The 27261-nt window shown below is 40.5% G+C and overlaps 1 protein-coding gene across 1 annotated transcript in view; it reads right to left on the reverse strand.

Annotated features, from left to right (window-relative positions):
* Positions 1–27261, reverse strand: part of slc12a5b (solute carrier family 12 member 5b) — a 93759-nt gene that overhangs the window by 40040 nt on the left and 26458 nt on the right. Inside the window, exons 3-4 of the mRNA XM_034172700.1 lie at positions 786–883; positions 541–681 (exon numbers count right to left, since the gene is read on the reverse strand). Of these exons, the coding sequence (XP_034028591.1) occupies positions 541–681; positions 786–883 (239 nt within the window). The remainder of the gene's footprint in view (positions 1–540; positions 682–785; positions 884–27261) is intronic.

The raw sequence follows: 27261 nt of genomic DNA on the forward strand, positions 1-27261 counted from the left end.
GCACATAAACAAACTTAGCCAATGAAGAAGATGAGTGACTAGGATCAAAGGTCAGCAATCGGGATCAAAGTAAAAGCTTTGCAATCAAAGATGAGTAATCAAGAATGAAGATCAGGCATCAAATATAAACATTTAGTATCTGAGAAAGTTATAGAAGTAATCAAAGGAATAACCATCTAACAAGGAAAACAAAAGCAGGCACACAATGAGAAATTTCAATGTTTTGGGGGGACTTGGAGTAGAGCTGTTGCTCCTTCGCATTGAAAGGTGCCAGCTGAGGTGGTTCAGGCATTTGGTGAGGATGCCTTCTGGCCATCTCCCAGACAGTGCAACAGAGAGGAGGCCACATGGAAGACAAGACACATGGGAGGTATTATATCTCCAAGCTGGGGATCCCCCAGGAAGAGTTAGAGGGACTGACCGAGGATAGGGAAGTATGAAATGAGCTGCTCAGTTGGCTGCCACTGATACCCGATCCCACATGAATGAATGAATGGATGAATGTAGATTGATACATAAGACAATAGATGTGTGCTCTACCTTGACAGGTTTTTTGGTTGGACGTGGCCCCTCCTCATTGTTTTCAGCTTCTTCATGCTCTTTGCTGCCGGTTGGCAGATTAGAATAGTTGGCCAGAGTGCTGAGCAGAGATGACACCATGGGACTGGTGTCCATCTCCTCCTGCAGCACACACCACAAACACAAACACAAACACATGGATAATAGAGGATCTGGTAATATAAAACCATTTTCCACCTCTTTGGGTTCTAGCAGACTGTTCGTACCTCAAACAGAGCCATATTTTTACCATCATAGTGCTGGCTTTTCTCTGCATCACTGGTTGCACTGCTGTTGATGAAAGGACTGCTCTCCTTCCCATCACCTGAAATACAGAATCATGAAGCAGTGGTTTTAGAGTAGATGTGTGCCACTTCTGTAGAAGTAAGTCCTGAGTAGGTCCTGGTGCACATGCTTATCCTCAGATACCATAGCATGAAAAGGATGAGAGCCTACACCCTGCCCCTGGACATGATGCTAGCCCATTGCAGGTTAGTTCCCCAGCCAAGGCCGCCCCTTACTTAGATCTGGGACGACTTGGACAATTCTGATGAACTGTCTAGTCCAAGGACACTGACAGCCTGGAGCACAGACCTGGAATTAAAAACTAGTCTATACACTGGCAATGTAGTTACACTGTCCTATCACAATGTCCAGTCTAAAACGGTCATTTTAGTCTGGACTCTCACTTATTACTATCAGCAATAATGGCTAGAAACATTATTAAGCATGGTTTGCTCCATGTAGTTAGTTAATGTTAGTTAACGTAATACATTATTTGTGATTATATAAAGCCTCTGTGTCATTTGATTGGTGGTTTGTATGTCACATGACATGGATTAGTCCTACCACTTGCCATTGTGTTCCATTTATTGTGCAATTTTGGTGCTATTTAGCATGTAATTTTGATACTATACATTTTGTACTATTGCACGCCTTAACCACCGGGCGTGCTCATACTATCAGCGACAGCGCTTAGCTTAAAAACAAACATGGCGGGGTTTGTTTTTTAACCAGATGACAATTTGAAGGAGCTTATTATTATTATTATTATTATTATTATTATTATAAGTACGCCATAAACTCTCTAGAGGCATTTGCAGTATTCGCTGAGACATCTGAAGCTGAATTACAAGCCTTGTTGGATGAAACCTCGACAGATTTCTGTTGTGATTTTTCATTGTACTGAGGAAAACAGATGGCAGGCTGTATGTGAAGAAGTCAGTGCAAGGCTTCAGATATGGACTGCATCGTCAGGATTGTTTTTGAACTATCTGACTCTTTTTGCAAGTTGATTAAGAACAATTTTGGCTTGGATCCGATAGCTATTTAAAGTTCTTGTTGGACTGTTTGGAACCTCTTGACATCAAAGGACCAGCGACACACACCAAAATCAATGTAAGTCCCTTTTCTCTTGTTTATAATTTAATAAAAATATCAAATAATAAATATCTATTTTAGGTGTGATATAAAACAAATAATGAATGTTTTTTCATTCATGCAATGGAAAGAATATTTCATGAGGTGAAAGATATGAAATATTCTTACCATTGCACTCGTAAACATTCATTATTTGCATATTAAACAGTGGAGTGTAGTTCAACACCAGTGGCAGAAAGTAATTACCGGTGAATACATTTAGTTAGTGTACTTAAGTACAAATTTAGTGTACTTAAGTACAAATTTAGTGTACTTAAGTACAAATTTGAAGTACATGTACTTTACTTAAATATTTTTAATTTATTCTGCTTTATGCATCTACTCCATTACATCATAGGGGCAAATATTGTACTTTTTACACAAATTATCTAACAACTTTACTTATCAACCCTGTAGATTGAGTTTATCAATCTAATATAATCGATCAATAAATAATTTATATTATTATCCCAGTTTGGCTTAATTAGTCCATATGTGGAAATTCACAAGCTATCCAACAGTATGTGAAATTATATATATATATATATATATATATATATATATATATATATATATATATATATATATATCAATCAATCAATCAACTTTTTTTTTATATAGCGCCAAATCACAACAAACAGTTGCCCCAAGGCGCTTTATATTGTAAGGCAAGGCCATACAATAATTAAGTAAAACCCCAACGGTCAAAACGACCCCCTGTGAGCAAGCACTTGGCTACAGTGGGAAGGAAAAATTCCCTTTTAACAGGAAGAAACCTCCAGCAGAACCAGGCTCAGGGAGGAGCAGTCTTCTGCTGGGACTGGATGGGGCTGAGGGAGAGAACCAGGAAAAAGACATGCTGTGGAGGGGAGCAGAGATCGATCACTAATGATTAAATGCAGAGTGGTGCATACAGAGCAAAAAGAGAAAGAAACAGTGCATCATGGGAACCCCCCAGCAGTCTACGTCTATAGCAGCATAACTAAGGGATGGTTCAGGGTCACCTGATCCAGCCCTAACTATAAGCTTTAGCAAAAAGGAAAGTTTTAAGCCTAATCTTAAAAGTAGAGAGGGTGTGTATATATATATATATATATATATATATATATATATATATATATATATATATATATAGTGAGGAAAATAAGTATTTGAACACCCTGCGATTTTTCAAGTTCTCCCACTTAGAAATCATGGAGGGGTCTGAAATTTTCATCTTAGGTGCATGTCCACTGTGAGAGAAATAATCTAAAAAAAAAAAAAATTCCCGAAATCACAATGTATGATTTTTTTAATAATTTATTTGTATGTTACTGCTGCAAATAAATATTTGAACACCTGTGAAAATCAATGTTAATATTTGGTACAGTAGCCTTTGTTTGCAATTACAGAGGTCAAACGTTTCCTATAGTTCTTGACCAGGTTTGCACACACTGCAGCAGGGATTTTGGTCCACTCCTCCATACAGATCTTCTCCAAATCTTTCAGGTTTGGAGTTTCAGCTCCCTCCAAAGATTTTCTATTGAGTTCAGGTCTGGAGACTGGCCAGGCCACTCCAGGACCTTGAAATGCTTCTTACGGAGCACCTCCTTAATTGTCCTGGCTGTGTGTTTGGGGTCATTGTCATGCTGGAAGACCCAGCCATGACCCATCTTCAATGCTCTTACTGAGGTAAGGAGGTTGTTTGCCAAAATCTCACAATACATGACCCCATCCATCCTCCCTTCAATACGGTGCAGTCGTCCTGTCCCCTTTGCAGAAGAGCACCACCAGAGTATGATGTTTCCACCCCCATGCTTCATGGTTAGGATGGTTTTCTTGGGGTTGTTCTCATCCTTTAAACATGGTAAGTGGAATTGATTCCAAAAAGCTCTATTCTGGTCTCATCTGATCACATGACCTTCTCCCATGCCTCCTCTGGATCATCCAGATGGTCACTGGTGAACTTCAAACAGGCCTGGACATGTGCTGGCTTCAGCAGGGGGACCTTGCTGCCCTGCAGGACTTTAAACCATGAAAGCATCATGTGTTACTAATGTAATCTTTGTGACTGTGGTCCCAGCTCTCTTCAGGTCATTGACCAGGTCCTCCCGTGTAGTTCTGAGCTTTCTCAGAATCATCCTTACCCCACAATGTGAGATCTTGCATGGAATCCCAGACCGAGGGAGACTGACAGTCATCTTGTGTTTCTTCCACTTTCTAATAAATAATCAGAACAGTTGTCTTCTACCAAGCTGCTTGCCTGTTGTCCTGTAGTCCATCCCAGCCTTGTGCAGGTCTACAGTTTTGTCCCTGGTGTCCTTAGACAGCTCTTTGGTCTTGGCTATGATGGACAGGTTGGAGTGTGATTGATTGAGTGTGTGAACAGGTGTCTTTTATACAGGTAACAAGTTCAAACAGTTGCAAATAATACAGGTAAAGAGTGCAGAATAAGAGGGCTTCTTAAAGAAAAATTAACAGGTCTGTGAGAGACAGAATTCTTGCTGGTTGGTAGGGGTTCAAATACTTATTTGCAGCAGTAACATACAAATAAATTATTAAAAAAATCATACATTGTGATTTCCAGATTTTTTTTTTAGATTACGTCTCTCACAGTGGACATGCACCTAAGACGAAAATTTCAGACCCCTCCATGATTTCTAAGTGGGAGAACTTGCAAATACTTGTTCAAATACTTATTTTCCTCACTATATATATATAAGCAAATATTATCATGTAAAAAATTCAGAGTTTTTGGAGCTGCAAGCAATGATAAATTATGTTTTAAATTCCACAATCAACATCTATTTTCATAAACAATGTCCTTGCTCTTCTGGATAATCCCCAATCTTTACTGTGGAGTATTTATATTGAATCTACATCCTTAAGGAAATAATCCATAAACTATAAACACAGATGACAACTGTCAGTTATTACAGCATTAAGTATCTGTTTCCTTTTAACTCTGAAGCATAGATAAAAACAAATTGTAATTGCTGATATACTCAGAACCATATTTCTGGAGAACTTACGGAGAATCAAATTTGTCCCAAGATGTTTCTTACACAGTATAAATTCATTTTATAAAGTGACTTAAAATAATGTGACTGATTTGACATACTGATGAAAGACACTGTCTGGTCCAGATCTGTACTCTGGATATGACATGGCTATTACAAAATGGACAGTTTATACCGGCTTTTTAAAGCTTAATAGGATGCAGGCTCAAGAGGATTATCCAGCAGCTGACGGCAGGGAGAGACAGAAATGAACTTCAGTATAGGAGAAAAAACAAAAACAAAACACCAATCACATGCATTTTCACCTCAGCTGTTCTGTGGCATTAAAACTGATTTCATCAAGTCATTTGTTTAATTTAACACTGCCGTTGATGTGTATGTGCCCACATTTTGAGTGTTCATGTTGTGTTGTCTGGATGACCCTGAAATGTGATGTATTTTGCCAAAAAAATGGATCAATTTTAGATTCTCGAACTCATCACAGTCAAATATATGTTCAAACCCTCACAGGAATTAGGACAGAATTTTGAGTTACGACACCACATATGAATTAGGATAGCAAAAGCACAATGGTTATTTGGCTTGTGTACATATACAGTATATTGTGTATATATATATATATATATATATATATATATATATATATATATATATATATATATATATATATATATATATATATATATATATATATATATATATATATACACAGAGCTGGGGTTGTTGTGAGTAGAATTTTCAATCAATTCAATAAATCAATTTTATTTATATAGTGCCAAATCACAACAAACAGTTGCCCCAAGGCGCTTTATATTGTAAGGCAAGGCCATACAATAATTACGTAAAAACCCCAATGGTCAAAACGACCCCCTGTGAGCAAGCACTTGGCGACAGTGGGAAGGAAAAACTCCCTTTTAACAGGAAGAAACCTCCAGCAGAACCAGGCTCAGGGAGGGGCAGTCTTCTGCTAGGACTGGTTGGGGCTGAGGGAGAGAACCAGGAAAAAGACATTTGAGGGAATTTTGAGGGAAAAATTATTTTACTCCATTATGGAAGAAGGCTTTAACCTAACAAAATGTGGAAAACATGAAGCGCTGTGAATACTTTTGGATTCACTGTATATTGGACAAATACTATTCTTATATAATGGGGAGTTACAGGTACTTTCATGCACTATATTTCCCATCCTGCTAAATGTCTGGGGAAATTAGTGTGCTAAATTTTGATCTTTAAAAAAAGGTCATATTGTAGTGCACATGCATGTGCACACGCAAGGAGTTGTTTGGGCATAATTCACCAAGTCCCGAGTACCCTTCTCGTCTCCTCCCTCATTGCGTATGGTGGCCATGGTTGCCGGCTAGATGTGCACAGCACTTGTCTGTTCCCCTGGGTCTCGAGGGGCTCGTCCCTCTCGACACGGCTTACGGCTTATGGCCCCGGTTCTGGCTTCCTTTTATGTTCTTCCATGATTTTGGTTTGTCAGATGTCAGACTTTGATATGTTGCTCTTAACTGTTGTTCAGCATTCTAATAAGATGTTACACTTTCACTTGTTGCTCCTGGTCCGGCCACACCCGGGTGTCATGAGAAAGCCTGACAGCCAAGCACGGCGGCTTGACAACTGTCCACAGCAAGAACGCCACCTCTTGCGATCTCAGTTGGGTCTCACCTTTGTGTTTCCTGTCTTTTATTTTTCCCCAAGAATTTATTGCATTTCTGTTGTTCTCCACCGTGCTGTTGTGTTTGTTTAATGTTCCACTTTGCTCATCAGCATGTTCTCTTTGTGCATTTTACAATCATGGTTTTCTTTTTCTGTAATGTCACTTTGTGTTTGTTCTGTCTTCCATGTGCTTGTGTTCATCCTCCCCCAGATTGCTCACACCTGTCCCTCATTACTTCTATTCTGTAATTAAGTCACACCAGGTCACTCCCTCCCTGCGGGTTGTTTAATTCTAATCCTGTCAACATAGTCTTAGTCTAGTCATCATAGTTATTTCCAGTCATGCACCTCTCGTCCCCTTTGTTAGTGATCATTGTCTTTTTTGGACAATTGCTTTTCTTTGTGTTTTTTTTTTTTATTCATTCTGTCTATCAGTTTTTTAGATTTGTCACCTTCACTATAGACACTGATTGTATTTTTGGGGTTTGGAACATTGGAGTAGTTTTTGTATCACTGCCACCTTTGGGAATAATTAAATACCTCTGTTTTTGCACTTACCTCTCGTGTCTTGGCTACCTGCATCTTGGGGTCCAGCCCTGCTCTCTGTGGTGCTATCCATAACAGATTTATTAACTTACACTGGCAGTCATCCACAATGATGCATAAAAATCACAGCAAACTGCCCACATCATTGTGCGTTCATTGAAAGGTCATTGACTAACCATGGCATTGTCTCTACCTCCTTTGAGTGACTTCTACCCTCTGCATCCCTTGTGCGCTTGTTTTGAACATGCTCAATAATTCATGTTCATAATTCATCGTCTATGCTTCCATTGAGTGTGACCTGTATGACCTAGGCATCCCCTGTACCTTCCTTGAGCGCCCAGTGGCGTCCCGCCACATTTGGTGGATGCACAAGTGACTTCATCCTGCCTAAGGGGGTTTTAGTAGCAGTGGTCTCCCTGGCACACAGATGTGCAATATTCTGTTTTCTTCTCCCTCAATTGTTTACATCGCTGCCTTCTCCAGAAAGTATAACATTACTTAACACTCCTTTCACCTGATTCAGTTATTCCCTTGAAGTTATTCAGTTTTTTAAACACTCTGGATGTTATGGATTTGTGCCAACATTTTGACAAAAACCAAAACTCTCCAAAGAAGCCAGATCTCATTTGTTTAGCGATCATGGCTGGTTCAGTCCCCCAATCTTATAAATGTTGATTTTTCAGTAATGAAAAGCATAACAGCAAAGAAAATGATTTGCATTTGGCTACAGACAGTAAGTCCCCCCACAGAAGCAAGATGGTTGTCTGTTATGTGTGTCACACCAGTGTTACACACATGTACATCCCCTTTTGCTGCTGCAGTCTGACAATTGAGAGTTCTTGTCGATCTGCTTCAGGCTGTATATGTTGTCAGTGTGGAGCTGTGTAGTTTTTGAATTTAAAAAGAAGTAAATGAAAATCATGCTTCTTCCTCTTCAAGCAAACTACACTTGTGTGACTGCTACACATTCTGTACAAACTTTTGGTCCAGAGAAAACGTTGAGATACTGGTGTAAATTAGCGTTCCCTTCATATGTCAATGACTAATTTTTTTCCTCTTGGTTCACACGTGAGTTTGCCAAGAAAGTAGAATAGTTTTAAAGCTACAATGTGTAGGATTTAGGGACAATATTTGTTGAAAATGCACCTTTACTCATGTGGACAAACTGTTTTTGGTGTTAGGAATGGGTTCACCAGTGTTTTGGCTCACAAAAAGTAGTGTAATATATTTAAGAAATTGTATATCAATGTAAATAATGAAAAATAAAACCACTCATCATTTCCAGCTCAATGTTTTCTGTCTCCCCTTTACGCAGAAATGTCCATAAATATCCACCACTGGATGAAAAGTGAAATGTCCCTCACAAAAAAATGGCTGTGTTTTCAGGTGACAGGACCATTTTGTAGCATTTATGAAGGTTTAGTGGTAGTATGAATTAATCTGACTCCTGAAAAGAGTGATGGTGCACTCTGAATGAGCCTGTTGAAGCAGGGAAGAGATTGAGAGAGAGAGAGAGAGAGAGAGAGAGAGAGAGAGAGAGAGAGAGAGAGAGAGAGAGAGAGAGAGAGACCCATGTGACCTTCTCTGGGCTCTAGGAATGGCTGCGAGGCAAAGCTTCTCTAGAACAGGGATTGAAACTAGAGGTGACACTCTGTAGTTTCAGGAAGTGGTCAAATGCAGTCTCTGGGACATTCTGTCACTGTCATCTGTTAATAGAAACATAAGTTGGATGTGCTGGCACATCCATAGACCTCAGAGTGTGAACAGAAATGGAATAAAACATTCATAACCATGTATTCATTAGTGCATAATTACCTGGAACAACAAATTGAGCTTAGACTACATGGGAGCAGGCCCCCTCAAGGAGGGTGCCATGCTGATACAGTAGTCCAAAAGGGACAAACTTACTCCACCTTTTGTATTTTGCGGGAAGATTGTAGAAAAAAGAGTAATGGGTGATAGTGCAGGCTAACACGTTTTTGTGTAATGGAGGATTTTATTGCTATTCAAAAAAGAAGGCAAGGGAGCATGAACCTCCATTACCAAAGAAGTGAAAGCATGAAGGGAAACAAAATTGTGATCAGTGACAGCATCATGGAATCTGCAACCTCACCACGAGATGACACTGAATCCTACACACATAGTTTTACGTTGTTATGGACAGCTGCAGAATGCTTTTATAATACAGTATGGAGGTACAAGAAATACAGTGGTGAACATTTTCAAAGGTGGCAATCATCTTACAGGGTGGAACAATTTTAGGGGTGTATGTTCCATTTGGTACCATTCATTGCTGCATTCACTGCTTTGCAGACCCTGTTCGGGTCCTGGATAGCAACCTCCTAGACAGACAACCGGTTCATCTCCACCTCTTGAAAATAATCATCTATATGCTGCAGACAGGTGAAAGGTGTACATAGCCTTGGCTTTTTCCAGTTTCTGTGATTCTCAACTCTGATGCATCTGTGTGCTGGATCATGTCCCAAAAGTGCACTGCATTGCCATATCAACATACATGTGGACAAATAAACTGCTTCCAACAGGGAATGCTGCTTTGCTCCAGCATTAAAATTTACAACCCTGCTCAAGAAAACCAAATTAGTGTGAACATAGTTACTAGGCTTGAGAGTAAGATACCTTACTGATATCTCCTTCATCTTAAGCCCCAAAAATCTTTACAGCTTTTTTTTTTTTTTTTTTTTTTTTTTTTTACATTGCACAGACAAACATAATACATCATCTTGGCACTTCAAAGCCCTATATGAAGCAATACATACCAACAAAGAATGAAATCCCATCAGTATTCCTTCAAGGCAGACAAAATACAATTGCTGGAGCCAGTATAGAGTTTGAAGTGAGTGAAACACAAAAGGCAACAGTCTCAAAACAAATGTAATAGCACAACAACAACGGTAGTATCTGGAATATCCTATGGGCGTAAAACATCTTTAGAAGATCTGACAGCTAAACCATATCTGCTCGTTCTGCCTCTACAAAAGGATAACAGTCTGTTGGCAGCATAAGAACCCTAACAGCGATTCACAGCCTTTCAAGATTACACAGTGTCCATGCTCTGTTTTAGAAAACCCAAAGCAGATGTGTGGCAAATGCGTTACAGCGTCCACAAGACTATGTGGAGCAAACAAAAATCAAACGACAACACTGCAGACCAACTTTGCTTCAAAAATGTCTGTGAAACTGCCATGAAATTTTGGAGGTGCATCCAAATAAGCCAAACATGGTGTGACCAAATCTACAAGACAACAGAAAAAGGAAAATACATTTTTATTCAGCTGTACCTAATACTGACAATTTGAATGAATGGATGAATGAATGATTTATTCAACACACAAAAGTCCTTATCAAAAAAAAGAAAAGATTTTACAGTAGCATATATATATATATATATATATATATATATATATATATATATATATATATATATATATATATATATATATATATATATATATATATATATACGTGGTCTGTTAGAAAAGTATCCGACCTTTTTATTTTTTTCAAAAACCTGATGGATTTGAATCATGTGTGCTTGCATGAGCCAACCTTGAACCTTCGTGCGCATGCGTGATTTTTTTCACGCCTGTCAATTGCGTCATTTGCTTGTAAGCAGCCTTTGTGTGAGGAGTCTCTCGTCGTTTTTTCTTTGCAAGAAAATGGTGGAACAACTGGAGCAGCGCGACTGCATCAAATTTTGCCAGAAACTGTGCGACAGCCAGGTGGAAACCATTCGGATTATTCAGACGGCTTTCGGTGACGATCCTATGGGCATCACACAGATTAAGGAGCAGTACAACCAGTTTAAAGATGTCCGCACAACGGTAGAGGGCGAGCCGCGCTCCTTGCGGCCATCAACATGCTGAAATAACCAGATCATTTCCAAAGTGAACGCTGTGGTGATGTGGCACCGTCGTGTGACTATCCGAGAAATTGCGGAAGAGGTGGACATCAGCACTTTTTCGGCACATTCCACTGTGACAGAAGATTTGGCCATGAAAAGATTTGCAGCGAAATTCATCGGCACGAAGCTGATGGCGCAGCAAGCGTCACAGGACATGTTGTGACATGTCCTGTCACAACACAACACACACACAACATGAAAAAAATCATGCATGCGCACGAAGGTTCAAGGTTGGCTCATGCAAGCACACGTGATTCAAATCCATCAGGTTTTTGAAAATAATAAAAAGGTTGGATACTTATATATATATATATACTCATAACAACAAATACAAAAGGAACAAAGCACAGACATTTGAGATTAATCAATGAATGGAATTTTCTCAACACAACAAAATAAATAATAGTGCACAATCCAAGAAATAATACCAAATCAATAAACTTAATTGTTCATACTGTAATGAGAGATTATATAATTTTTATAAAGCCTTTTAAAGACTAGAGTACCGCATAATTTAATATGTTCAGGACAGATGTTCCAAATCTTTATACCTTTTACAGAAACACAGTGACTTTTTACAGTAGTTCGAGTCTTTAATTGATCAAATAATAATATTCCTCTCAAATTATAACTGGAGTCCTTCATTTTAAACAGATTTTGGACATGTTGAAGAAGAAGTTTGTTTTCTGCTTTGTACATGGTTTGTATTGTAACATAATCAACAAAGTCCTTGAATTTCAGAATATTCAAACAAATAAATAGTGGGTTTGTTGGCTCACAGTAAGGTTTAATACTTATAATTCTTATGGCTTTCTTTTGCAATATAAATACTGAATTAGTGTTTTATAAGTGTTTCCCCAAACCTCAATACAATATGTCATATATAGAGCTATTAATGAATAATATAAAGTGATTAGAGAATATTGAGGGAGGACATCTTGGGCTTTATACAGAATTGCAATGGCTTTTGCCATTTTCGATTTAACATAATTTATGTGTTTTCCAGCTTAATTTATCATCAATAATAACTACAAGAAATTGTGTTTTAGTTACAATTTCAGTTATAGCATCATGTAATAATAAATTTCTTCTTCTTCTTAAATTCATGGGCTTATTTCCAAATATAATACACTTTGTTTTACCAAGATGAAGTGATAATTTATTTAAATCAAACCACTGTTTAAATTTCTGCAATTCCTTCACCATGTCCAAAAGCTGTCCCAAATGATCCCCACTACAGAACACAGTTGTATCAGGGACTTAGAAATCAAACATATATCATTAATATATACAAGAAACAGCAATGGACCAAGGACTGAACCCTGAGGCACACCACATGTAATCTTCAAAAATTCTGAGTTTATCCCACCAATACACTGATACCTGTTTTGTAGATAGCTGTCTCTCCAGTCATGTGCCAGTCCCTGATACCATACTTCTGTCATTTATCCAATAGTAAGGTATGGTCTATGGTTTCAAAAGCTTTCTGTAAATCAAAGAAAACTCTTACTGCTTATTCTTAATTGGTGGTGGAGGTTTGCACTCTCTGAGTGCTTCTAGTATGTTTTATATAATTTTATATAGTTACCTGTTGTGAAAGTGTCGTGACACGGACCCACAACAGGGGGCGTAAATGAACGGACAATGGATAAGCCAAAAGTAACAATTTAATGTTGTGAATCACACAACGACGTACAGACAATAACAATATAGTGAATGTCAATCATACACCAGGTGACGTGTGGGCAGGCTCGACGATAGAAGACGCCTGGCGAGAGAAGAGCCGGATCCACACAGCTTCCACTGCCAACGGAGCTGAAGAACACCGGAGCCGCCAAGCCCTGCGCCCCAGGTGGCCGCTGTCTTCAGCAGTCAGACCCGGTACTGCTGGCAGAGAACAGAGACAGTCCTGATGAGTGTGAGGTCGCACACTCAGTAATCCCACAGTCTGTATTCAGTAAGGAGGGAGCACCTCCACCTCCAATCACACACTCGTGCAGCTCCTGTATAACCACTTATCTGGATGGGGTGTGAAGCGAAGCCGTCGCTGATCACACCAAACGCCAATCCCACAGATAAGGACACACCACAGGAAAACGGCTGCAAAGAAGTTCAGATTATTACTCAATGTTTTGAGTCAGCAGAGAAAATTACCTGATTGGTAGTTGATTTCTCGGCGGGGAGGTGGAGTTGCAGTCCGGCCTTTAAGGTGGTGCTGATGATGTGGATGAGTGACAGCTGATGCTGATGACGAGTAACAGCTGTCACTCCCGGTTGCTATGACACCCTCTCGTGCTTGAAGCCCGCACTTCAAGCAGGGCGCCATCTGGTGGTGGTGGGCCAGCAGTACCTCCTCTTCAGCGGCCCACACAACAGTTACCTCTGCCAAGAAGGTTATGTTTTTGGTCGCATTTGTTTGTTTGTCTGTCTGTCAGCAGGATAACTCAAGTTTTGAACGGATTTTGATGAAATTTTGTGGAGTGGTTGGAAATGACAAGAGGAACAAGTGATTAAATTTTAGTGGTGATCCGGATCATGATCCGGATCCCGATGCTAACACGTTAGCATGTCTATGGCATTTTCAATGTTAAAAGTTAGCATTAAGCAATTGCAGCTGTCATCAAGTTTGGGTGCATTTGTTTTCAAATTGTAATATTTCTTACATTTATTTTTGTTTATACATTAATAATCTAATGATTATTATATACAATTTTAGAGAAAGAGACAAAAAGAAATAGATCACTGTGCCAAGGAGGGAATCTCTTTAGGGTCAGTGACCCTAAAGAGAATAATCATTGTTAGACTTTTTTAGGTTCAATGATTCCACGGGGTGTAGATGTTATGGCGTCAGTGACCCCATGGCCTTGGTGGAGGTTTGCACTCTCTGAGTGCTTCTAGTATATTTTATATAATTTTATATAGTTACCTCCGCCAAGGAGGTTATGTTTTCGGTTGCGTTTGTTTGTTTGTCTGTCAGCAGGATAACTCAAAAAGTTTTGAACGGATTTTGATGAAATTTTGTGGAGTGGTTGGAAACAAGAGGAACAAGTGATTAAATTTTAGTGGTGATCCAGATCACGATCCAGATCCCGATGCTAACGCATTAGCATGTCTATGGCATTTTCAATGTTAAAAGTTAGCATTAAGCAGTTGCAGCTGTCATCACATTTGGGTTAATTTGTTTTCAAATTGTAATATTTCTTAAATTTATTTTTGTTGAAATTTTGTGGAGTGGTTGGAAATGACAAGAGGAACAAGTGATTAAATTTTAGCGGTGATCCGGATCACGATCCGGATCCCGATGCTAACGTGTTAGCATGTCTATGGCATTTTCAATGTTAAAAGTTAGCATTATGCAGTTGCAGCTGTCATCATGTTCGGGTGCATTTGTTTTCAAATTGTAATATTTCTTAAATTTATTTTTGTTTATATATTAATAATCTAATGATTATGATATACAATTTTAGAGAAAGAGACAAAAAGAAATAGATCACTGTGCCAAGGAGGGAATCTCTTTAGGGTCAGTGACCCTATGGCCTTGTTTAGAGAAGTGTTTCATAAATGTTAAAAAATTCATATATTTGCAGTTTAGTTGAATAATAAATTGAATTTTGTCTCTTATTTGTTTTTGTCTATAAGCACATGCAATATCAATACCAGTGCTCAGATGACAGTAGCTTCTGGGAAAGGTGCAAGTTGCAATAAACTGTGATGCCAAGTGCTAAGGATACATGCTGTCCAGTCACAGCAGATGAAACTTTTTTTTACTACTGAGCAAACAAACATCGTTAGACTTTTTTAGGTTCAATGATTCCACGGCGTGTAGATGTTATGGCGTCAGTGACCCCATGGCCTTGGTGGAGGTTTGCACTCTCTGAGTGCTTATAGTTAATTTGTTTTACTTTCAACATCCTTAATTCAAAATTTTATAAATTGCTTATACAATAAATTTTTCTTTTTACATGCATTCTGTAGCCCCTTTGTGATCCATGGATTATCTACATTTCATTTGTTACCAGCTTTAGGCACAATGAGCAGTGTTTATCGTACAAACTGGATATATATATACGAGGTCTGTTAGAAAAGTATCCGACCTTTTTTTTTTTTTTTTAAAAACCACATGGATTTGAATCACGTGTGATTGCTTCAGACAAGCTTGAACCCTCGTGTGCGTGCGTGAGTTTTTTCATGCCTGTCGGTTGCGTCATTCGCCTGTGAGCAGGCTTTGAGTGAGGTGTGGTCCACCCCTCTCATCTATTTTTTTATTGCGAATAAATGTCTGAACGATTTGGAGCTTTGCTGCATCAATTTTTTTTCCAGAAACTGTGAGAGACCTCCAGGTGGACACCGTTCGGAAAATTAATATGGCTTTCAGGGACGATTTTATGGGGATTATACAGATTAAGGAGTGTTACTGCCGCTTTAAGGAAGGCCCACAACTGCTGAGAGCGCGGCGCGCTCCTAACCCCCATCGACAGGCTGACACCCCGGTGGAACAACCAGATCATTTCCAACATGAAAGCTTTGTTGATCCGGGACCTCGTCTGACTTTCACAAAAAGGCAGAAGATGTGGACATCAGCACTTTTTCCGGCACATTCCACTGTTACAGGAGTTTTTTTCATGGAAAGAAAAGCGGAGGAAGCGCCACGGCTCCGTTCATTACGCGGGACAAAACCACCTCGTTGTTGGTCTCTCAGGACAGCTTTCAGGTGGATTTCAGACGGATTCCGGTTGCTTTCCAGTCGTGTGAATATCGATTGTGATTGTGCATGAGCTGGACATGCCAGAACATGTCCCGTGAGGCTTCATCACGGCGTTGCTTTGCGCCGAGTGGCTGCACCGCGACGCGCGGTGGAGCAGCTTCTCTTTCCATGACAAAAACTCCTGTAACAGTGAAATGTGCCGTTCATTTTTAAACTGGACGCTGTCTTGATCCGGTATGTCATCTGACTAGCACAGGAATTGTGAAAAGACGTGGACATCAGCACTTTTTCCGGCACATTAAGACAGACGTGCGGAGGAGTTCCGCGTCATTCCTACTGCGCATCTCACCGCTGTCACACTATTCTTGTACATGTCCTGCACTACCCTAACATACTTCTCTGCCACTCCAGACTTCCTCATACAATACCACAGCTCTTCTCTTGGCACCCTATCATAAGCTTTTTCTAAGTCCACAAACACACAATGTAACTCTTTCTGTCCTTCTGTGTACTTCTCCAACAGTATTCTCAGAGCAAACATTGCATCTGTAGTGCTCTTTCTCGGCATGAAACCATATTGTTGCTCACAGATATTCACCTGTTTTCTAAGTCTAGCTTCTACTACTCTTTCCCATAACTTCATGCTGTGGCTGATCAGCTTTATGCCTCTGTAGTTACTGCAGCTCTGCACATCACCCTTGTTTTTGAAAATAGGAACCAGTACACTTCATCTCCACTCCTCCGACATCCTCTCACTTTCCAAGATTTTATTAAACAATCTCGTTAGAAACTCTACTGCCATCTCTCCCAGACATTTCCATGCCTCCACTGGAATGTCATCTGGACCAACTGCCTTTCCACTCTTCATCCTCTTCATAGCAGCCCTCACTTCTTCCTTGCTAATCTCTTGTACTTCCTGATTTACTCTCACCACATCATCCAGCCTTTTCTCTTGCTCATTTTCTTTATTCATCAGCTCCTCAAAATATTCCCTCCACCTTCTCAGCACACACTCCTCACTTGTCAGCACATTACCATGTGCATCTTTTGCCACCCTAAACTGCTGCACATCCTTTCCAGCTCTGTCCATTTGTCTGATCAATCGGTACAAGTCCTTTTCTCCTTCCTTACTATTCAACTTCTTGTGTAGCTCGCAATATGCCTTTTCCTTCGCTTTTGCCACTTCTCTTTTCGCCTTACGCTACATCTCCTTGTACTCCTGTCTACTTTCTTCATCTATCCGACTATCCCAAAACATTTTCGACAACCTCTTTCTCCTTATGCTTTCCTGGACCTCTTCATTCCACCACCAAGTCTCCTTGTCTTCCTTCCACTGTCCAGATGTCATACCCAGTACTCTCCTAGCTGTCTCCCTCACCACATCTGCAGTACTTTTCCAGTTGTCCAAAATTGCTTCCCCTCCAACCAGTGCTTCTCTCACCTGCTCACTAAATTTTACACAACAGTCTTCCTCCTTCAGCTTCCACCATCTGATTTTTTGTTGAGCTCTCACTCTCTTCTTCTTCTTTACCTCTAAAGTCATCCTACAAACAACCATCCTATGCTGTCTTACGACACTCTCTCCTGCCACCACCTTACAGTCTCTGATTTCTTTTAGCTTGCATCTCCTATAAAGAATGTAGTCCACCTGTGTGCAACTTCCTCCACTCTTATATGTTATCCTGTGCTCCCCCATTTTCTTAAAGCAGGTATTCACCACAGCCATTTCCATCCTTTTTGCAAAATCAACTACCATCTGTCCTTCCCCATTCCTATCCTTGATACCATATCTACCCATTACTTCCTCATCACCTCTGTTCCCTTCACCAACATGCCCATTGAAGTCCGCTCCTATCACCACTCTTTCATGCTTGGGCACACTCTCCACCACCTCATCTAACACACGCCAGGAATCTTCTTTCTCCTTCATCTCACAACCTACCTGTGGGGTATATGCACTGATGATATTCATCATCACCCCTTCAATTTCCAACTTCACACTCATCACCCTGTCAGACACTCGCTTAACCTCCAACACACTTTTAACATACTCTTCCTTTAAAATGACCCCAACACCATTTCTCTTCCTGTCCTCACCATGGTACAACAACTTGTACCCACCGCCGATGCTCCCGCTCTTACTTCCCTTCCACTTGGTCTCTTGCACACACAATATGTCTACCTTTCTCCTCTCCATCATATCAGCCAGCTCTCTCCCTTTACCAGTCATACTACCAACATTCAAAGTCCCCACTCTCATTTCCACCCTGATGTGGAATAAATAAAAAATAAAAACCAGCTGGTACCTGTGGAACCACATCGTGCCGCTGATGTGGAATAAATAAAAAATAAAAAACCAGCTGGTACTTGTGGAACCACAATATAAATGTCATTCCAGTTTTGATGCATTAAGTCCATTCTAAGGGCACCTTCGCACATAGTTGGGCACACCAGGTTGGGACCAGGAAGCAGAGTTGTAGTCTTACACACCTCTCTGCAGCTTCTCTCCCCCTGCCATCCCCTCATTACCCCATCCCCGTACAGATGGTGCCTGCTCCCAGACCACCAATAACCAGCAAAAATCTATTTAAGCATAAAAATTCAAAAAGAAAAAATAATATAGCACCTTCAACTGCACCACAGAGTAAAACAGTTAAATGTGGTCTTTTAAAAATTAGATCTCTCTCTTCTAAGTCCCTGTTAGTAAATGATATAATAATTGATCAACATATTGATTTATTCTGCCTTACAGAAACCTGGTTACAGCAGGATGAATACGAGGGCTGTCAATAAAGTATAGGTCCTTTTTATTTTTTTTCAAAAACTATATGGATTTCATTCATATATTTTTACATCAGACATGCTTGAACCCTCGTGCGCATGCGTGAGTTTTTCCACGCCTGTCGGTGACGTCATTCGCCTGTGAGCACTCCTTGTGGGAGGAGTCGTCCAGCCCCTCGTCAGAATTCCTTTGTCTGAGAAGTTGCTGAGAGACTGGCGCTTTGTTTGATCAAAATTTTTTCTAAACCTGTGAGACACATCGAAGTGGACGCGGTTCGAAACATTAAGCTGGTTTTCCGTGAAAATTTTAAAGGCTGATGAGAGATTTTGAGGTGATACTGTCGCTTTAAGGACTTCCCACGGAGTGAGACGTCGTGCAGCGCTCCGAGGCGCCGTCGTCAGCCTGTTTCAAGCTGAAAACCTCCACATTTCAGGCTCTATTGATCCAGGACGTTGTGAGAGAACAGAGAAGTTTCAGAAGAAGTCGGTTTCAGCATTTTATCCGGATATTTCACTGTTAAAGGAGATTTTTTTAATGAAAGACGTGCAGACGGGTCCGCGCGTCGGGACGCAGCCGGCGCGGTGGCACAGGAAAAACACCTCCGTGTTGATAACCATTTGTAAAATCCAGGCGGCTTTTGATGGCTTTCAGTGGAGTGAGTATATGAGAAATTGTTTAACAGCTGGACATGTTTCAACTTGTCATTAAGGCTTCCAACGGAGGTGTTTTTCCTGTGGCGTCGCGGTGGCTGCGAGCCGACGCTGCAATCCGCCCGCACGTCTTTCATTAAAAAAATCTCCTTTAACTGTGGAATATCCGGATAAAATGCTGAAACCGACTTCTTCTGAAACTTCTCTGTTCTCTCACGACGTCCTGGATCAATAGAGCCTGAAATGTGGAGGTTTTCAGCTTGAAACAGGCTGACGACGGCGCCTCGGAGCGCTGCACGACGTCTCGCTCCGTGGGAAGTCCTTAAAGCGACAGTATCACCTCAAAATCTCTCATCAGCTGTTAAAATTTTCACGGAAAACCAGCTTAATGTTTCGAACCGTGTCCACTTCGATGTGTATCACAGGTTTAGAATATATTTTGATCAAACAAAGCGCCAGTCTCTCAGCAACTTCTCAGACAAAGGAATTCTGACGAGGGGCTGGACGACTCCTCCCACAAGGAGTGCTCACAGGCGAATGACGTCACCGACAGGCGTGGAAAAACTCACGCATGCGCACGAGGGTTCAAGCATGTCTGATGTAAAAACATATGAATGAAATCCATATAGTTTTTGAAAAAATAAAAAAGACCTATACTTTATTGACAGACCTCATATGTTAGTTTAAATGAGTCAACACCCACTAGTCACACTAACTGCCAGAACGCTCGTAGCATGGGCCGAGGCGGATGATTAGCAGCAATCTTTCACTTCAGCTTATTAATTAATCAAAAACCCAGACAGAGCTTTAATTCATTTGAAAGCTTGTCTCTTAGTCTTGTCCATCCAAATTGGAAGTCCGAAAAACCAGTTTTATTTGTTATTATCTATCGTCCACCTGGTCGTTACTGTGAGTTTCTCTGTGAATTTTCGGACCTTTTGGCTGACTTAGTGCTTAGCTCAGATAAGATAATTATAGTGGGCGATTTTAACATCGACATAGATGCTGAGAATGACAGCCTCAACACTGCATTTAATCTATTGTTAGACTCGATTGGCTTTGCTCAAAATGTAAATGAGTCCACCCACCACTTTAATCATACCTTAGATCTTGTTCTGACTTATGGTATGGAAATTGAAGACTTAACAGTATTTCCTGAAAACCCCGTTCTGTCTAATCATTTCTTAATAACATTTACATTTACTCTGATGGACTACCCAGCAGTGGGGAATACGTTTCATTACAGTAGAAGTCTTTCAGAAAGCGTTGTAACTAGGTTTAAGGATATGATTCCTTCTTTATGTTCTCCAATGCCATATACCAACACAGGGCAGAGTAGCTTCCTAAACTCTGTGAGTGAGATTGATTATCTTATCAATAGTTTTATATCCTCATTGAGGACAACTTTGGATGCTGTAGCTCCTCTGAAAAAGAGAGCCTTAAATCAGAAGTGCCTGACTCTGTGGTATAACTCACAAACTCGCAGCTTAAAGCAGATAACCCGCAAGTTGGAGAGGAAATGGCGTCTCACTAATTTAGAAGATCTTCACTTAGCCTGGAAAAAGAGTCTGTTGCGCTATAAAAAAGCCCTCCGTAAAGCTAGGACATCTTACTACTCATCACTAATTGAAGAAAATAAGAACAACCCCAGGTTTCTTTTCCGCACTGTAGCCAGGCTGACAAAGAGTCAGAGCTCTATTGAGCCGAGTATTCCTTTAACTTTAACTAGTAATGACTTCATGACTTTCTTTGCTAATACATTCTTGATGTGTGAATTAGCTAATTATAGGCCAATCTCCAACCTTCCTTTTCTCTCAAAAATTCTTGAAAGGGTAGTTGTAAAACAGCTAACTGATCATCTGCAGAGGAATGGTCTATTTGAAGAGTTTCAGTCAGGTTTTAGAATTCATCATAGCACAGAAACAGCATTAGTGAAGGTTACAAATGATCTTCTTATGGCCTCAGACAGTGGACTCATCTCTGTGCTTGTTCTGTTAGACCTCAGTACTGCTTTTGATACTGTTGACCATAAAATTTTATTACAGAGATTAGAACATGCCATAGGTATTAAAGGCACTGCGCTGCAGTGGTTTGAATCATATTTATCTAATAGATTACAATTTGTTCATGTAAATGGGGAATCTTCTTCACAAACTAAGGTTAATTATGGAGTTCCACAAGGTGCTAGGACCAATTTATTCACTTTATACATACTTCCCTTAGGCAGTATTATTAGACAGCATTGCTTAAATTTTCATTGTTACGCAGATGATACTCAGTTTTATCTATCCATGAAGCCAGAGGACACACTCCAATTAGCTAAACTGCAGGAATGTCTTACAGACATAAAGACATGGATGACCTCTAATTTCCTGCTTTTAAACTCAGATAAAACTGAAGTTATTGTACTTGGCCCCACAAATCTTAGAAACATGCTGTATAACCAGATCCTTACTCTGGATGGCATTACCCTGACCTCTAGTAATACTGTGAGAAATCTTGGAGTCATTTTTGATCAGGATATGTCATTCAAAGCGCATATTAAACAAATATGTAGGACTGCTTTTTTGCATTTGCACAATATCTCTAAAATTAGAAAGGTCTTGTCTCAGAGTGATGCTGACAAACTAATTCATGCATTTATTTCCTCTAGGCTGGACTATTGTAATTCATTATTATCAGGTTGTCCTAAAAGTTCCCTGAAAAGCCTTCAGTTAATTCAAAATGCTGCAGCTAGAGTACTGACAGGGACTAGAAGGAGAGAGCATATTTCACCCATATTGGCCTCTCTTCATTGGCTTCCTGTTAATTCTAGAATAGAATTTAAAATTCTTCTTCTTACTTATAAGGTTTTGAATAATCAGGTCCCATATTATCTTAGGGACGTCATAGTACCATATCACCCCAATAGAGCGCTTCGCTCTCAGACTGCAGGCTTACTTGTAGTTCCTAGGGTTTGTAAGAGTAGAATGGGAGGCAGAGCCTTCAGCTTTCATGCTCCTCTCCTGTGGAACCAGCTCCCAATTCGGATCAGGGAGACAGACACCCTCTCTACTTTTAAGATTAGGCTTAAAATTTCCTTTTTGCTAAAGCTTATAGTTAGGGCTGGATCAGGTGACCCTGAACCATCCCTTAGTTATGCTGCTATAGACTTAGACTGCTGGGGGGTTCCCACGATGCACTGTTTCTTTCTCTTTTTGCTCTGTATGCACCACTCTGCATTTAATCATTAGTGATTGATCTCTGCTCTCTTCCACAGCATGTCTTTTTCCTGCCTCTCTCCCTCAGCCCCAACCAGTCCCAGCAGAAGACTGCCCCTCCCTGAGCCTGGTTCTGCTGGAGGTTTCTTCCTGTTAAAAGGGAGTTTTTCCTTCCCACTGTCGCCAAGTGCTTGCTCACAGGGGGTCGTTTTGACCGTTGGGGTTTTTCCGTAATTATTGTATGGCTTTGCCTTACAATATAAAGCGCCTTGGGGCAACTGTTTGTTGTGATTTGGCGCTATATAAATAAAATTGATTTGATTTGATAGTGCAAAGTTTGGTCGAAAATGGCGAATCAGCACAAAACACCACAAAAACACCACAAAACATTTTGCCGATGGGTAGGTGTGCACGATCCCGGTGTGAGGGTTTGTGCACGCAACGGTGTCTTTGGAGCAGAAATACAGGTGCAAGGTGCACCACATCACGCCACTTATGTGGAATAAATAAAAAATAAAAACCAGTTGGTACCTGTGGAACCACATCATGCTGCTTATGTGGAATAAATAAAAAATAAAAACCAGCTGGTACCTGTGGAACCAAATTGTGCCCCTTATGTGGAATTAAAAAACAAACAAACAAAAAAAAAAAAAAACAGTTGGTACCTGTAGGACCACATCGTGCTGCTCACGTGGAAAACAAAACAAAAAAGCAAAACAAAACAAAAAATACCACCCACGGGACTCAAACCCATGCCTTCCAAAAGCTCTGATTTCCATTCAGAAACTTTACCACTAAGCTACAGAGCTGTCCTTTGAATGCTGCGGGCACCTGCCTCATATCAGGAAGGACATGGAAGTATTATAAAAAAAATTAAATCACAGACCATAAAAAACACCGCAATACACATACAACCCCAATTCCAGTGAAGTTGGGACGTTGTGTAAAATGTAAATAAAAACAGAATACAGTGATTTGCAAATCCTCTTCAACCTATATTCAATTGAATACACCACAAAGACAAGATATTTAATGTTCAAACTGATAAACTTTATTGTTTTTGTCCAAATATTTGCTCTTTTTGAAATGGATGCCTGCAACATGCTTCAAAAAAGCTGGGACAGTGGTATGTTTACCACTGTGTTACATCACCTTTCCTTCTAACAACACTCAATAAGTGTTTGGGAACTGACAACACAAATTGTTGAAGCTTTGTAGGTGGAATTGTTTCCCATTCTTGCTTGATGTACGACTTCAGTTGTTCAACAGTCCGGGGTCTCTGTTGTCGTATTTTGCGCTTCATAATGCGCCACACATTTTCAATGGGCGACAGGTCTGGACTGCAGGCAGGTCAGTCTAGTACCCGCACTCTTTTTCTATGAAGCCATGCTGTTGTAACACATGCAGAATGTGGCTTGGCATTGTCTTTCTGAAATAAGCAGGGACGTCCCTGAAAAAGACGTTGCTTGGATGGCAGCACGTGTTGCTCCAAAACCTGGATGTACCTTTCAGAATTGTTGGTGCCATCACAGATGTGTAGGTTGCCCATGCCATGGGCACTAAAACACCCCCATACCATCACAGATGCTGGCTTTTGAACTTAGCGCTGGTAACAATCTGGATGGGCTTTTTCCTCTTTTGTCTGGAGGACACAACGTCCATGATTTCCAAAAACAATTTGAAACGTGGACTCATCCGACCACAGCACACTTTTGCACTTTGCGTCTGTCCATTTCAAATGAGCTTGGTCCCAGAGAAGGCTGCGGTGTTTCTGGATGCTGTTGATGTATGGCTTTCGCTTTGCATGGTAGAGTTTTAACTTGCACTTGTAGCTGTAGCAATGAACTGTGTTAACTGACAATGGTTTTCTGAAGTGTTCCTGAGCCCACGTGGTAAGATCCTTTACACAATGATGTTGGTTTTTAATGCAGTGCCACCTAAGGGATCGAAGGTCACATGCATTCAATGTTGGTTTTCGGCCTTGCCGCTTACGTGTAGAAAGTCCTCCAGATTCTCTGAATCTTCTGATTATATTATGGAATGTAGATGATGGAATCCCTAAATTCCTTGCAACTGAATGTTGAGAAACATTCTTCTTAAACTGTTGGACTACTTCTTCATGCAGTTGTTCACAAAATGGTGATCCTTGCCCCATCTTTGCTTGTGAATGGCTGAGCCTTTTGGGGATGCTCCTTTTATACCCAATCATGGCACTCACCTGTTTCCAAATAGGTGTTCTTTGAGCATTCATCAACTTTCCCAGTCTTTTGTTGCCCCGTCCCAACTTTTTTGCAATGTGTTGCAGGCATCCATTTCAAAATGAGCAAATATTTGCACAAAAACAACACAGTTTATCAATTTGAACATTAAATATCTTGTCTTTGTGGTGTATTCAATTGAATATAGGTTGAAGAGGATTTGCAAATCACTGTATTCTGCTTTTATTTACATTTTACACAACTTCCCAACTTCATTGGAATTGGGGCTGTATGATCCATCTGTTCCTCTGTAGATGACCCATGGTCACATATAGTCATGAAATGACATGAAGAAGAAGCAGTGTGCTCTGATCTTGTCCACATCTGCTGATCCGGTGCATCCAGTCGCCCTGCGTGTGTGTCCTGCCCGACACACGTCTTTTGGACAGCACGCCGCAGCACAGACACTGCATCATGTGGAACAGAGCTCACATGGGTCACGTGACAGTCAGATCACCACACCGTGTTCTGATCTGACCGTCCATCCCATTGACAGGCTACCCCCCAGGTAGCCTGTCAGTGGGCACGCGCACACTGCAGGCCGTCGCCACAGCGATATATGTTTTTATTTATGTCCACATAAGGGCAGCAAGCAGACACACGCGTGTCACAGTGGGCAGTTGTTCGTTCATGTCCATCCAAACACAGCACCTGTTGTCCAGCTGGGTTGTCCAGATCCACAGATTCTGTCTGTGGCCACACCTCCTGTCAGTTTAGTGCACACACCAAAGCCACTTAGACAAATTTCATTGCCAGCACGACAATGATTGTCTGCAGACTGTTGTCGTGTTAATGCTGCAAATGGCCACACATTTTCTAAGTGCCATGCGAGCGGTGTTAGATGTTCATGTGTGTCACCTGGAATTTGGCCGGCACCTGCTGCGAGAGGGTTTAATGGGCTCGCACAACGCACACTCTGTGTTTCAGCCGCTGGTGTGCGCAAATAGTTGTAGCAACAGGTGTTAGGAGGCGTTTGAGGCAGGGACGATTTTACACGTTTTGCACACGATTCCTGCTTCATGTGCACTTTGACCAAACTTTGCACTACGTGTGAAGGGGCCCTAAGACTTTTAATACTTACATTACTTATTTTCCTTATTAAATTAGTAGTTTCATGATCATTATTTTTATCGGTTGATGAAGTAAAGGCAGCAAAATGTGATGGTCTAGTGGTTAAGGCATTGGGCTTGAGACCAGAAGATCCTCGGTTCAAACTGGCCTGACTGGAAAATCACTAAGGGCCCTTGGACAAGGTCTTTAATCCCCTATTGCTCCCAGTGTGTAGTGAGCACCTTGTACGGCAGCACCCTCACATTAGGGTGAATGTGAGGCATTATTTGTAAAGCGCTTTGAGCGTTTGATGCACATGGAAAAGCGCTATATAAATGCAGTCCATTTTAAGCTTATTGCTTTTAATTGTGGTATACATTTTGATCAGTTTATCCTCAAAAATATTAATGTCTGTACCAGGAGCTCTATAAACACAGCTTATAATTATATTTTCAGATTTTTCACATTTAATTTCAACTGTAATACATTGCACAACAATTTCCAATGTCACAGCGGCATTGTTCACGCCTGCCTGTCGGCTTGATTTTTTCGTGGTTCGTTCATACGAGCTGTTCCTCCGTGATTCACCCTGATTTGTACTTATTCGTACTATGTGTGAAGGGGCCCTTAACCATATCTCAGTAATTGCAATAACTGAAAAATGTTTGGTGGATAGTTTTAAACAGTCCTGATGTTTTTGAATGTTCATAGAGAGACTCTTACTATTAAAGTGTATAATTGAAACTTTGTCAGTCCCTCTGCATCAGTACGTACAGATGGTCCTATCCTGCTTCAGTACAGCAACATCTGGATTACTGGGTTTTGCTGTCCTGGTAAGTGAATTTTGATTCAGAGATGAAATGTTTGTTGCCAACATATAAATTCCTTTTATTTAAATTCTAACACAAAAAATATAAACACATTTTCAAGACCCCACATAATTTTCAGTTTGCTAAAATGCAAACAAATAACAACATTAAAATCAAACCCACATAATTATTTCCCAAACTCTTAAAAATTCAAAAACCTGTTTTTCCGACTCCCCATGAATGCACCACCATGCGGGCCCACACACACACACACACACACACGCACACGCACACACACACACACACATTCATACAGTCCAGTGTTGTACTCACGCCGTTCAGGCGAGAGGAACGTATGAAGCAAAAATGACTGGCCATGCAGGCCAGTCCTAGCCTGCTGTACGGAATTCAGCAATTGTCTGCTTTGAGTGCGTCGAAACTTCTCCGGTCACCGTGTGATACATGAACGTCACAACGAACCTCTGTATCTGCTAACCGCTAATTACTGAAGCTAATGTTTTCGTTATCGGATTAGCTTTTCAGATAACTTTGAAAACAATCAGCGGACTAATTATTTAGACCGCTAACATATTTTTGCAGTCATGGTGAACAAAGCGTAACAGTTACAAACATTTATGAAGTCTGAAATCAATGATTTGAGTAGCTACCTGTTAAATGTTTTGTAGTAAATGCACAGTTCTATC

This window comes from Thalassophryne amazonica, chromosome 6 (assembly GCF_902500255.1).
Source record: "Thalassophryne amazonica chromosome 6, fThaAma1.1, whole genome shotgun sequence".
Classification (NCBI taxonomy): Eukaryota; Metazoa; Chordata; class Actinopteri; order Batrachoidiformes; family Batrachoididae; genus Thalassophryne; species Thalassophryne amazonica.